Raw genomic sequence first — 14,090 nt, forward strand, 5'->3', positions numbered from 1 at the left:
TCCATGGGATCACTGCCTGGTTTGGTGCACAGGATGGATGGTGCTCACTTAATGAGCAGCTATTTTACTTGTTGTTCAATGTGTGGCCCTCTTACCCTATTTACTGAACACAGTTCATGCCGGATCTGAAGACAGAATGATTAACTGCCTCATGGTCTTTCTATGGTGCGTATCTGAATGCTTCATTAGTGGATTTATTATCTTAATAATCCTGTGAAATGAGTAGATATTATCCCTATTTTACAGATGGGGAAACATGGACACCAAAAAACAACGGTCAAAATTCCACTAATTTTGGGTACCCAATTTGAGACACCTACCATTTGATTTTTCAGAGTACTCAGCAGTGGCTAGTGAAATACCGAGACACCCCGGTGGTCGGTATCAAACCTGGGACCTTGGGAGCTAAATGCATGAGCCTCTGTACTGCATGAGCTAAAAACCACATGCTTCTTAGTTAAGGCCGTAGCAGACTCATTAATCTCTAAGTGGTCTCGGTGCCACTAGAGGGGACAGAACCCCACACCCAGGAGGTGTGTGGGTTACACTAGCATTTTATCTGTTCACTCCTGTTGACTTCAGCTGCAACTGCTTGACACTTCTGCAAATCAGACCTCAGAGTCTGCCTAGTATCACATAAGAAGTCTGTGGCAGAGACAAGGATAGAATCCAATTCTCTAGGGCAGCAATCAGTTGCCTGAATTATGAGATCATCCTTTCTCTTCCTGCAATCCCCTGCTTCTTCACTGCACCTTTTAACTTCAGCAACAGATGAAGCAGGGGTCCCACAGACAAGAGGCCTTCTCTACACAAACCTGATTCATCCCAGAGTAGGTCCATCCTGCTCACTGACTGAGTCAGCAGTCCTTCTGAAAAACTAGCGTGTGGTTGTGTAATTAAAGATTGTATCATAATGCAAACGCACGAGGGGGCCAAATTTAGGTTGCGCAGGCAGCCTTAATTCTGGCATTTCCTAAATTTTGAGGGCTTGATTTTGCAGCCATGATAATGTTCTTTTAACATAGTTTTTTGTGGGTAATTTCCTAGCTTTTTAAAAAAGCAAACTGGAACCCCACCCCCTCCAGGAATTCTATCATGTGGCACCATATTGACATCCACATGAGTCATCAGCAGGGTTGGAATCTTTAGATCTGTGCCACGGACCTCTGCCACTTGAGCTAACAGAGAAACTGATAGCAGTAGTAGGTTGTTATCCTGTGGAGGTGAGAGTGCCCTAGTGGGCACAGACTCTTCTTCCTGTTTCTCTCCCAGCTAGATCCCATCTGCCCTCTGTCTTCCAACCAGTCCCTGCCCTGTCTCTTCCCTACCCTTGGCTCCTTGTCCCAGTCCCATTTTCCTCACCTGGCCAATCTCAGTCTCCACTCCACAGACCTCTCATCCCCGTCTCAATTTCCTTGCCCAGCCAGTCATGAGCACACCTCTCTGGATTCTCTGTCCAAGTCTCCCCAACATCACTCCTACTCCCAGTCTCCTTGCCCAGCCAGTCCCAGTTCTCTCGTCTCCACTCCTCATTCTATTTCTCTTCCTCATCTCTGCCCCCCCCCCCCCGCCCGCAGTCACCCACGTTCCCCATCCCCACTGACTCCCAGTGCCAGTTTCCCTCTCTGGGCTTCTAGCCCAATCTCAGCACCCCAGCCCCTTGTCCCAGTCTGTTTACCCCGCCAGTTCCAGTTCTCCCCCCCAGCTCCTCACCAGATCTCTCTCCTGATTTCCTCACCTGCTTTCTCCCTCCCTACTGGTTCCCAATTCCAGTCTCCTTGCCTAGCCAACCCTATTCCCTGCCCTTTGTCTGATCTCAGTATCTCCCCCACTCATTGGCTTCCAGTCCCTCCAATTTCCGTCCTGGCTCCCAGTCTCCTTGCCCAGCCAGCCCCAGTCTCCTCCACTCAGCTCCCAGCCCCAGTTTCCCTCTTCTCCCACTCCAGCTTTCAGTCCCAATCTCCTCCATCCCATCCCAAGTCTGGCTCTTGTCCTCTCTGCATTCAGTCTGGCTTCCTCTTCCCTGTTGCCTGGGGCAAGTGGGGCAGGGAGTGGGGAGAAGGAATGTCATTGACAGAACAGGAGAGACATTTTCCCTGCTTCAATTCCGGTTCCCAGGCAGAGACACAGACCTGGCCTGGCCCGGAGCAGCTGGGAGCTGCAATTGCAGAGAGTGTCCTGCTAGGCCCCCTGCAACTCCAGCTGGAGCATGCCCAGTGCAGGTGGAATCTTTGGGGAATTAATCTGCCACTCTCTAACAAGTCTACTGAGCACGTGCTCATTGTGACTTTTCAAAGACTTATTAGTTGGCTAAATTTGGGCAGAGTTTTACAGGGATAGCAAAAGGCACATCCCTGCCACAAAGGCCCACCCCCTGCTAAATTTCAACTCCCTGCACCAAATCATTGAGAAGCTAGAGCTCGTCAAAGATAAGACCAGCAGAAATTTTTAACATGGACATTTCCCTAGTCTTGTTCTCGGAAACACCAAATCCTTGTGGCTGAAATTTTCCAAAATATTCAGCATGATGCAAACACCCAACATGGAAAATTTCAGCCCAAGCGGTTAAAGTCTGGCAAAGTTATAAACAACGGAAAACAGGGTCTTCTAATGGAAGTGTCAGGCAACCTTAATAATCGGCAGTACTGCCAGCCCCACCTATAATAAAGTACACATAAAATAAAAAATCTTCAAACTTATTATATCACTCTGGAAAAACCAAACCTTAGTAATACACTAGGATAGATCTTGGTGGTAATTAACATTGACAGATACATGCTTATTCTCAAAAGGCTGAAAAATTGGCAAGGGCCATATTCTCAGAGCTGTGTGCTATAGATTAGCCATTACAACTCTTGGCCAGATCCTTATCTGGTGTACATCAGCAGAACTCAACACTTTGACATGAAGTCAACCTGTGTTCAAGTGAATGGAGCTATGTCCATTTCCACCAGCTGAAGATGTGGCCCTCTGTACTGAACTAAGGGCTTATCTACACAAATGTTTTAGTTTGTGGCAAGTGGAATGTGAATCTACTCCACAGTAGCCCTCTGTGGACTAACTGTCAGCTGACGCAAATTAACAGACTGTTAATGGGCTTTGATCTAGTCCTATTTCAAAGAGGACTAGATCAAAGTGTACTAACAAACTGTAGATTCACACCCCAGTTTGCCGTGAACTAATTGTTCTTGCAGACAAGCTCACAGTCAAATTGGGGAACTCTGTGAGTAAATGGATGCACAGTTATCTAATCTGTACATGCAGATTGAGGGTTTGCTCTGGAAATTTGGTTCTGAGAACAAAGGAGTTACCAGACTGGATCAGACCCATAGTCCCTCTAGTCCAGTATCCTGTCTCTGAGTGGCCAACACTAGATGCTTCAGAAGAAGGTGCAGAGACCCGCAATAGGCAGATGTGAAATAATTTGCCTCCCCCACCTATGTCTCATTCTGGTCTCTGATAGTCAAGATTTGGCTTAAGCCCTGAAGCACAAGCTTGAATATCTCTTCCAGAAGTTGTCTTTATGATAACTCTAGATATTCTTCATACCCATCTAAATCAGTTTTTGAATGTTGGTGAGTTCTTGGCCTAGGTGGTCCTAGATGTCTCCTGTGTTCTCCATGGAAACCAAGGGCGAGTCTATTTAAAGCCATTCTGTGCTGTGGTGCGGTGTTTCAGTGTTGACACTTGACCTCTTTCAGACGTCCTTCACCCGGGGCTTTACTAAGAACATGAAGCTGGAGGCTGTGAACCCCAGGAACCCTGCCGAAATATGTGTTGCTTCGATCACCTCAGTTAAAGGAAGGTTAATGTGGCTTCACCTGGAAGGTACGTTCAAATGACTGCAGTTCCATAGAGGCCTATTGCTTTTATGTTGTTTCGTAAGTTTATTCAGGCCCTCTCAATTGCTGTCCCCAACCCTGCATGCCTCGCAGCTCCCCCCGGACACACCTGCTTTTTTAATACCGTCAATAAGGACTAAATTATCCAATGTTGTCCTTCTCCCTGCTCCCCCATTGACCAGACCACACGGCTGCAGGACACTAGGTCACAGGGTCCTCTCCACCCACATGGCCAATACCAACAAACGCGATGGGGGGGAAGCTTCCAAGGTGGCCTCTGAAAGGTCTCCTCACAACCGCAGAAGCTGTCTTCAGAGCTTTGGCCTGCCAACGACATAATTACATTTCTACTGGCCTTGGAACTCTGCTCCTGTCCCGCCATGCACTCTCATAGCCCCCAGCTTTCTACCTCCCTGACCCCTTTGCTTGACCCAATCAACCTCATTTCTTCATCGCCCTTCCCTTTTACTCAGTTTCCTACCTGTACCCACCCGCCTAACGCCAGGGAATGAAGCAGGCTTGTGCCAGCCTTCCCCCGGCCAGCTGCATGCATATTTTGCAGCCTTTTCCCCCGCTCTTCGTCTGCTCCTTCTCATTTTCGGCTGCACGCTCTTCTGTGCGGGGACTGTATATAGCCTTTGGAAAGCACTCAGCCTGTTGCAAGCACCACCACCCTACAAGTAGTAATGGCTCTGCAGTGGGGATAACTAATTGGGCTCACGTTCATCTCAAGAGTTTCTTTTCCACTAATCCTCTCCCCAAACGAGATGTTGACGAGATAATTATGGACAGGATCATGCCTATGTAACCCATGCCTGCTTGGTGGGGCACTTCATCCCCCTCTCGTGGCAGCTAAAGATTGATGAGCCTGCTACAGGTGTGCGTCTTTTAGCTCAGGCAGTAGAGGCTCATGCGTTAAGCTCTAGAGGTCCCAGCATCTGTTGGTGTTACACAAACACTTACCTGAGTAGTTCTTTCTCCAGGGCAGCGCTCGGGTGAATAAGGACTCCTGGAATGAGTACAGCTTTGCAGAACTTGATGATCAGAACACAGTGATCCCCTTCCTTGTGCTGTTAAAATTATTGTCACTGAGTCACTGAAACAAGGAAGCAGACATATTAAATGTGTCTTGATTGGTGCTGAGATAATCTGGTGTTTCCATTAGGTGCTTGTAACATTTTGTATCATTCGTGCATGGTGTTGGTTCAGTGATCACCAATAAATAGAAAGTTGCAGGCTATAAATAGAAGCTGCAGGCCTGGAGTCCAAAATAAAGCCAGTAACTCTATTTTTGCAGAGTGGGCTGTTAGTCGTAGTTTGGGCACCAAGCAAGGATGTTTGTTAAAGCCATGTGAGAAAGAAAGAGAAATGTTTAACTAATTACTGTACATAGGGTCTAATTCTGCTGCGCTTTCGCTCTGGACAATGAATAGCACTTTGTACTTCTGTAGCACCTTTCTCCTTAGATATTTCAGAGGGCTTGAAAATATGCTACAGTGGGGGTCAGGGTGGGGTGGAAAACGGCAACAAGGCAAGTGCACAGCAACCCTATGCAGTGGTGTAGAAAAGGAAGTAAAGAAAGATACAATGTCCATTGACATGTGCATGAGGAAGGGAGGTTGACACCATGTAATCACTTGGGTCTTGATCCTGCATGGAAGCAGAGGGAAAGGTGCTAGGAAAACCAGGACAGGTGTGTATGAGCCACTCACTTTAGTCTGTTGCTTCTCCATCCAGGCAGATGGGTAGAGAAGCAACTCAGCACTCTAATCAATGGCTGTTGAGCAATTCATTTACATGTTTTGGATTAGGGCCCAGCACCCTCTGTCTCCATGCGCCAACCCCCTCCTTTCTGGGCTGTGCACCCATAGGAGCGGAGCAGGCAAAGTGAGCTGTGCTGAGTATCTTATACTTTTCATCACCATCTGTGTTTGCTGCATCTCCCCACTGCACTGTTATGCATACCACCCCCTCCTCTGCACACAGCAACAACGGAACTGCCAGACTGGATCATCTAGTCCAGAATTCTGTCTCTGACCATGGCCAGCACCAGAGGCTTCAGAGGAAGGTGGAAGAACACCTCAGTAGGCAGATGAGGGATAATCTCCCGTCTACATGGGTCTCCTCTTGATCTCTAATAGAGATTGGTTTAAGCTCTGAAGCATGAGGTTTAATATCCCTTCCAAACTACTTATCATCATAACTCTGGGTCATCTTCTTATCCATATAAGTGTCCCATCCCTCCTTGAATCTTGCCATGGATCAAGCCCCTAGCATGGAATTTGACCCCGACAATGGAGCTCAAAAGAGGGTTCTAGGATTGTTACTGACCACAAAAGACCAGGATCCTGGTTTTATGTCATAGCTGAAAGGTGCCACCTTGTGCAGTCTTGAGCCCCCGTACACTGGGCTAGGGTGTTCGTTCAGTACAGACAGATCGCCGCTTCCGGAATAAAACACTCCCCTCCTTGGAGGTGTCTCACCCAGATACCACCTAAGCCCAAGCTAATGTAAGAGAAGTCAGAAGCTGCTGTACTTACAGCTACTGGCTTCATTGTCGTGGCAGAACCCATGTAAGATCAGCTGTGCCTAGTGGTGTTTCATGGCAAAGGGAAGGGAAAAGGCTCTTTAAGAACCAATTTCATGGCCAGGTTTTGCCCTCAGAGACATCTGCATCCCCCGACTGAAGGCAATGAGAATTGGATGTGTGTATTTAAGGGTGGAATCTGTCCCTTTGTTTGCTTTCTGAGAATCCTGAAAACATTTAAGGCACTTTTGATGGTCCATTGGCCTGCCTTCACCAGCTCCTGTCAGATTTATGTTTCTGGCACATTCCAGGAGGCTGAGGTGTGGCCAGTTTGTTACGGTGCCTGAACTGAAACAATCAAAAGGGCAGCACCTAACCACACATACAAACTGAGTCCCAGGTGTCATGATTCCATAGAACTGATTTCTCAGGGCGTCTGATTCTGAAGGTCCCGTTTGCAATTTGAAAGGTGCTGTACAATACAGGGCAAATGTCTTATAAAGTATCACGGGGTAGCCGTGTTAGTCTGTAGCCACAAAAACAACGAGGAGTCCGGTGGCACCTTAAGGACTAACAGATTTATTTGGGCATAAGCTTTCGTGGGTAAAAAACCCACTTCTTCAGATGCATGGAGTGAAAATTACAGCTACAGGCATAAATATCCTGGCACATGAAGAGAAGGGAGTTACCTCACAAGTGGAGAACCAGTGTTGACAAGGCCAATTCAGTCAGGGTGGAAAAAAAGTAGCATTTGAAAGGCACCGTGCAATGTAACAGTAAATATATTGTGAAATAGCAACAGCATGAGCACTCTGGCCCCAGGCTCCGATCCGGTAGGTGCTCTGTTCGATAGCACTGGGAGCTCTTTCTTCCGAGCGTTTTCAGGATACACTCCTTGGTGCTGTGATTATGTTGATACCACCCAGTCATGGTGTAGCTGTGCCTTTCTAAGGCTGTGGTCAGGTGCCATTCAGCGTGTCAAGGCATTAAGTAAATCCCAGAAGGACTCTATGATGTCACTATTGTACAGCATCCCCGAACTGATACTTAAAACCATGGATACTTGATACAGGCAACCACAGGTTTATTCCTCAAGAACTCCACCGGCCTACTCGGACTTTGCAAGTTAAAAACCAAGGATGGTGAGTGGTACATCACAGGAGCTCAGTGTCGTGGGGTCCTGAGCTTCTCCCCTCCTAGCAGAAGGTAGGAGCAATCAGAGGAGCAATGGAGGAAGCTTCCTCCTGCAGAGCTCAGGAACACCTGCATCTGCTTCTGTGCAGCAGAGCCTAGGAGCTCAGCTGGTGGAGAAGGAGGAGGAGAGAAGAATGAAAGGGTCTGCCCCTCACCCCCAAAGCCTCATGTGCACTGGTGGATCAGTATCCTGGTTAGTGCCCGGCTGGTTTATTTCTCAAAGCTGGGTTACAGTATCACACAGGTACCAGTACAGTAAAGGTGAGTTTGTGTTTGTGCTAAAGCTGTATGAATCTGGGCACTTCTGGATCTCATGAATTTATGCAAACTCTTTTGGCCTGTTGTGAGTGTGACAGGATAAAACAGCCAGGAAAGGGTTCAGGGCTAGTCACATGACTCAGTGGGGGATTTAAAGGAAGGATGTGTCCTCTTTCTGGAGGCATGGGAAAAGCCTCTGGGGTCCGCAGCCTCCAGAAAGAGAATACACCCTTCCTTTAAATCCCCATCTGGGTCACGTGACCCGCGGGTGGCCCATAACCCTTTCCTGGCTGTTTGACCCCGTCACTGTGGGTTACCTGCCACTTCGTTTCATGTGGCATCGATCGTACGAAGCTGAGAAGTGTCACGGCATCCTGTGATGTGTGGTGAGAAGTGCCCTAATGGACTCAGGCAGGCCTGACGAAAACACGGACACGGAACCCCAGGCACCTCCGTCGTTGCGCGGACGGCTCACTGTAGAAGAGACAGTGAAGGCAGACGTCGTGTGGAGTTTAGCTTGAGCAAGCAGCATCATGCTGTTGTCAAGACGACGTCAGGGTCTCTCTGATCAATCCCATTGTCAGTGTTTTGTAACTCACTTGGTATCTAACTAGAAATTCCATTTGACCAGAACCTTGGCTGGGAGGTTTTAGCTGGATGTAAAATAGGCAGCATGTACCCTGTCCTTACTACATCCCTGCTTCATGCCAAATGCTGCTTAGCATGTGAAAGCCGATGAAGTCATAGCTCACGGTGGCCCAGTCAAAAGCTGCATGACACAGATGAGAAGCAATGGGGTGCAATGGATAGGGCACTAGAGCAGGACTCAGGAGATGTAGGTGCCATTCCCAGCGGTGCCACTGACCGGCTGTGTGACCTTGAGCAACTCACTTCACCTCTGCTTCCTTCATTTTCCACTGGAAGCTCTAGTGCAGGGATTGTCTCACTATGGCTTTGTCACACTAGAATTTTTTAACTCAAATTAATTGATATGCCTTTAACTCAAGTTAGCTAACATGATTGTACATGCTAATCTGGACACTCCACAAACCTTTGTTCCAAAGTGTGGTTAAAACCTTGGCATAGCCACAACCAGTTGTTTATGTACAACACTGAGCCCGGTGGGGGACCTGGTCTCAGTTGGGCCCTTTAAGAGCTGCAGTAATATAAATAAAAAGATGCATAGATTCGTGTTAGTCAAAGTTCGGTGAGGGATTCTAACATACGCATTGTTTCAAGTTATACACCTCAAGATGCAACATTTTGGACTGAATTTGTAACTACTTATCCAAATCAGAAATCAGTTTTCCTTGAATCCTGCTTTGTTATCTGAAATTCATCTGCACACTAGAGCCCTGATCTAAAACTGATCCACTAGTTCCAGTCCACTATCCTTTCTCCAACAGTGGTCAGTATTAGATACTAGAGGAAGGTACGAGAACCCTGCAGAAGGCAGATATCAGATAATCTATCCCACACCAGGTCTCATCCTGACTTCTAATACTCAGGGCTTGGCTTAAACCCTAAGTATATAAAACAACCAAAGCATACAATCAAGGAATTTCACAACACCAAACAGATCAAATGTTCCAGTTGTGTTCATAAAAATAATCTCCACCAACCCAGCACACGGTGGGTGCGTCTACACTAGAAATGGAGGTGTAAATGCCAGCTCGAGGAGACATACCCATTCTAGCTCTAACTGAGCGAGTGCGCTAAAAATAGCATCATAGCCTCAGCAGTACAAGTGTTGGGAGGGGCAAGCCTCCTGAATACCTAGCATCTCTGATAGGTATGTACTCAGAGCGTGCCTAGCATCTCCGATAGGTATGTACTTGGGGCAGCTAGCCCTTCCCGCCAACATGGCTGCATTCTATTTCTAGCACGTTTACTCAATCAGAGCTTGTACAGGTATGTGGGAATTATATCTCCAGCTCAAGTGTAGACGTACCTTGTGAGGAAACTCACTGAGCTCCAACATAGTGTAAGTCTCCCAGAGGTGTAAACGAAAGTAACGCGGTGCCTTTTACCTTTTTAGTGTACATTTATTAAAATTTTGAACCAAAAAGTCACCGCAATTCAAAGAACTGAAATTTTTCAGTTCAACAATCTCAGAGCTTTTTTCTACCCAAAAGTTTTTGAGTCGGGCATTTTGTCAACCCTGACGCTGTTTTGAGAACAGTTTTGGGTTCTATAACGCATCGTTTTTTGGTTTAAAAAAAAGAGTTTCATAAAAAATTCCTGACCGGCTCTAATTATGAGCAAGCGTGTGATATCCCCTCGAAAAGCACCTTTCACCCTGGATTGTCCCATTGAAGCTTCCAGTACTACTCATTGTGAGCAATGGCATCACAGTCTGGGCCTGTGACAGTTACTGTTCTAGTGAATGTTATGTCCTTAGAATAGCTGATGCTAAAGGAGGCTTTGGAAGGGACATAAAACGTCGCGTTTCAGCTAAATCTGTAAGCATTAGGGATTCAGATGAGATTTTGCTGGCAGCTGTCAGGGCTGGGAGATAGGCGACCAAGTCTAGTGGTTTGTGACCTGGTTCAGGTGACCAGGAATCAGGCATGAGCCAGTCGAACTAACCCAGAGGGGGTCACGCACCATTCGGGTCACCAGAAGTCAGGCCAAGGTCAGGATACCAGGCATTAGGCAGGTCAGAATCTGTAGCGCTGGGTGAGGGGTCCAAGCAGCAGGCAGATTGTACCCAGTTGTGCCGTTCCAGTTTTGCAGTTCGACAGCAAAAACTGTGTCTGTAAAACAGGCTGCAGTAGTTAAGCCAGGTTGAGTTATACATGAGCGACCATTGCTGAATAAATCATGTTTTTGGCAGTAGCAAAATTCTGTAAACTTCATGCGGAGCATTTAATGAGTGGCCGTATAGCTCACCCAAAGCGGGAAAGATGCATAGGGCTGATATGAGACTATGTGTGTGTGTAACCCATCACTTTCTGCTACTTTATTACTCAGGATCTGCATTGTAAATTTTTACTAGTTCATTTTAGGTTTTAACGCTGAAGCTTTCTGGTTTGCATTTAGTAATAATGTATACCCTCTGCATAATATGTACGGCTACAGTAGGAATTTGGTGAAGTAAAAACCCTATGCTAGTAATTTTTCAGGGATGAATTGGGTTTATATTTTCAAGAATTGCTGCTGAAGTTGCAATAATGTAATAATATATTTAATGGGAGATGGAAATGTTCATTCTTCATGCATTCTATTTTTATTCCTAATGTCTCGATTCTTGTGGCCATTTCTTAGGCCGTGAAGACAGTGATTGTAAAATGCATAAATCAAGCAAACAGAAATTGCAAACCAGCTGTTTCCAGTTTGTTATACGACTCAAGCTAAGTGCAGCAATAAGATGCGGGAAGTGACTGGCGGGGTTATCAGAAGCTCACGTAAAAAACAGTGCCAGTCCGGCGTGGTTGGATGTACATATCTTTTTTTGCGTCAGCGTGGCAGGATGAGAAAATAAACATGATGGTGCGTCCTTGCCATTCGGAGTGGCAGCTGTTGTAAATTTTTAGGATCAAACTTTAATGTTGCACCTGTCGTAAGCAGAAAAAAGAAAAGAACATTGGATCAGAACAGTAACACAGAGCAGTTGCAGTAATGAAAGCAAAGGATGTCCTAGGTCATCTCAGTATTAGAACCTGCCGTGCTGGAACGTGGGACCATGCAGGTTCTGGCCTGCTGGCACCTCTGCACCACCACAGTTCCCATGGGTGGACCCTGTGAGGCTGGGCTCAACAGGACGTACCACCCAGCAGGACTTGAGTGGCGGCCCCTTGTAGCCCACTGATTGGTCAATACCAGTACTTAAATCAGGACACTATGAAGGGAAGCTATCTCGGCGGCAGAGACTGCTTGTCTGTCTCTGCTCCAGACCCTGCTTGTGATCGACCCTAGACTTTGACTCCCCACCCTGGTTTGGCCTCGACTTTGCTATTTGATTGCTGTCTGTAACCTGGCGCCTGACCCTGAACTTCTGGTAACCTGACCCTGCCTGCCTCCTGGTGCCTGATTCTCAGTCTGCCCATGAGCCTGTCTCAGACTCTGACCTCCTGGTACCTGGCTCCCAACTCCTGCTCTGACCACTAGGTCTGACTGTCCACGTCCTGGTCATGACACTGGTGCTGGAGTTGAGTTGATTTCCTGCGTCTTGCTGTGCATTTAGGGCCTCATCCAAGACCCATTGACTTCTATAGGAATCTTTCCATTGACATCACTGGGCTTTGAACCAGGTCTTTAGCTGAAGTCGAACACAGAAATTGGGATGAGATGTTTTGCAGTGGAAGGAGTTACAATTCTCCATGCTTTAAAACAGGCCGTTCCTCATTGGCAGCATTTTTAGTGAGGATCCTACAAGGGAGGAAGGGTAGTCTTGGACTCAAGAGACTTGGATTCGATTCCTGGCTCAGCCACAGACCTCGTGTGTGTCTGTGGGCAGGTCTTGCGATCTGCTTTATGGCTCAGTTCCTCACGTGTAAAACGGGGATGGTACCTCAAAGAGGGTGCTGAGGATCCGATGCATGAATGATTTCAAGGTGCTCAGCCATTACTCTAATGAGGGCCATGGAGACACGCAGCATCATTTTCTTTGTAATTTCTTCCAGTGTGATGAGCTCCCAGCTGTATTTTCATGCCTTTGCAGCTGTGTATTCGCTAGACCTTCTGCTCTCACGCTGGGCTGGAGAGTCCATTGTTGCAGGCACCTCCTCACCAGAGGGCTGTGTTGCCCTCACAAAGTTCAATTACTGTTTCAGTTCGACTGCTGGCTCTTGGTGAACATTCATTAGTGGAAAGTTCCCTGCGGTCAGCTGGCTGGGCACTCCCAAATAGCGCTGCATTAAGCAGGAGGCGGGGATGCTGTAACAGATGCAAAGGCAAGAATACAGGAGAGCAAGCTCCTTGTCTCCTGATCATTCATGTGAGCATTTGATAACCCCGCCGGTCACTTCCCGCATCTTCATCAGGAGAGATTTCTCATGCTGGACCTATAGGCCCTCGCCTGGAACCAGCAGATGGCAGGTGAACTTCCTACACCAGTACAGATGGAACAGGTCGGGATAAATTAAAGAGGGTCCTGGCTGACGACAAAAGATTTGCTCCGGAGGCCCTTTAAATCAGTGGGGATCTTTTCAGGGGCTTTGGCTCAGAGCCACAGTGGGGAGCTTTAAATCAAGACTGGATGTCTTTCTAAGAGAGGGAGAGAAGTTATGGGCTTGAGGCAGAAATTGTGGGGTGAAGATTCTATAGCTTGTGCTCTGCAGGAAGTCGAACAAAATCTGTCTGTCTCCGGGTTTTATGCTGCTGCCTATCTGTCACTGTCCTATCTGAGCACTTTCCACATAAAATTGATAGCAATAGCGAAGTCCCTAGTGGATTTCATGGGGTCTCTTGATGATCATAACGAGCCCTTGTGTCCTTAAAATCTGTGAATCTGTGAGCGAAGGGCTTACTTCATCACGCCCTGTGGTATCAGGATGGGAAAGGGCTCACATGGCCTTAAACCTTGCCATTTTGCTGACTTTCAGTTGCTCAATGTACAGCTTTCATAGTCTCTTAATGCCGTTTTGCTGTGGAATCACAATGCGCTTTAAATGCAACAGCCTTGTCATTGCTACCTGTAGGAAATTGAAGACGAAATGATGCCTGATTTCGATGCAGGGAAGCCAATTTATTTTTATGTGTGCCATCGTTTCCTTGCCTTGGTTTGTGACGAATGCTGGAACTGCTCCGAGCTCAGTCATCCCGTGTGTAAATTGCATTATAAATTTGTGTTTCTAGGTTTACAGATGCCTGCTCCGGAGTATGTAGTTGATGTAGAGTCGATGGACATTTTCCCAGTCGGCTGGTGTGAAGCAAATGGTTACAACCTCACACCGCCACACAAAGCAGTGTGTAAGTACACGAAACCACAAGCGAATAGACACCATACACATGGGTTTCTTAATCAACGTGTCACATGTACCTAATCTGCTCCTCCTACCTACCAACCTGCCTAAATGGCCATCAGACTCTGCAGTCCTTGGACTGAGTAGTTAGTACCTGTTCGCCCAAGGAATCCCTCTATGCATGGGACTATTTGCTGCTCTTGTGACTAAGGGTTGCGGAATGTGCCCCTGGGTATTTCTAACATGGTGGTAACAATGGTATCTGGGTTTTATCATGCTGAAATTAATTCCTCAGCCTACCAAGACCTTAAGGAGAACACAGTCCCTTAGAAATACTTGACAGAGACTTTAAGGGTGCATTGC

At 47.1% G+C, this 14,090-nt stretch overlaps 1 protein-coding gene across 3 annotated transcripts in view; it reads left to right on the forward strand.

Moving 5' to 3' along the window:
- Positions 1 to 14,090, forward strand: part of SFMBT2 (Scm like with four mbt domains 2) — a 189,645-nt gene that overhangs the window by 131,709 nt on the left and 43,846 nt on the right. For all 3 annotated transcript variants that reach the window (XM_073328829.1, XM_073328832.1, XM_073328828.1), the window contains 2 exons: positions 3,702 to 3,828; positions 13,621 to 13,734. In XM_073328829.1, the coding sequence (XP_073184930.1) occupies positions 3,702 to 3,828; positions 13,621 to 13,734 (241 nt within the window). The remainder of the gene's footprint in view (positions 1 to 3,701; positions 3,829 to 13,620; positions 13,735 to 14,090) is intronic.

The sequence above is a fragment of the Lepidochelys kempii genome, chromosome 1 (assembly GCF_965140265.1).
Source record: "Lepidochelys kempii isolate rLepKem1 chromosome 1, rLepKem1.hap2, whole genome shotgun sequence".
Lineage (NCBI taxonomy): Eukaryota > Metazoa > Chordata > Testudines > Cheloniidae > Lepidochelys > Lepidochelys kempii.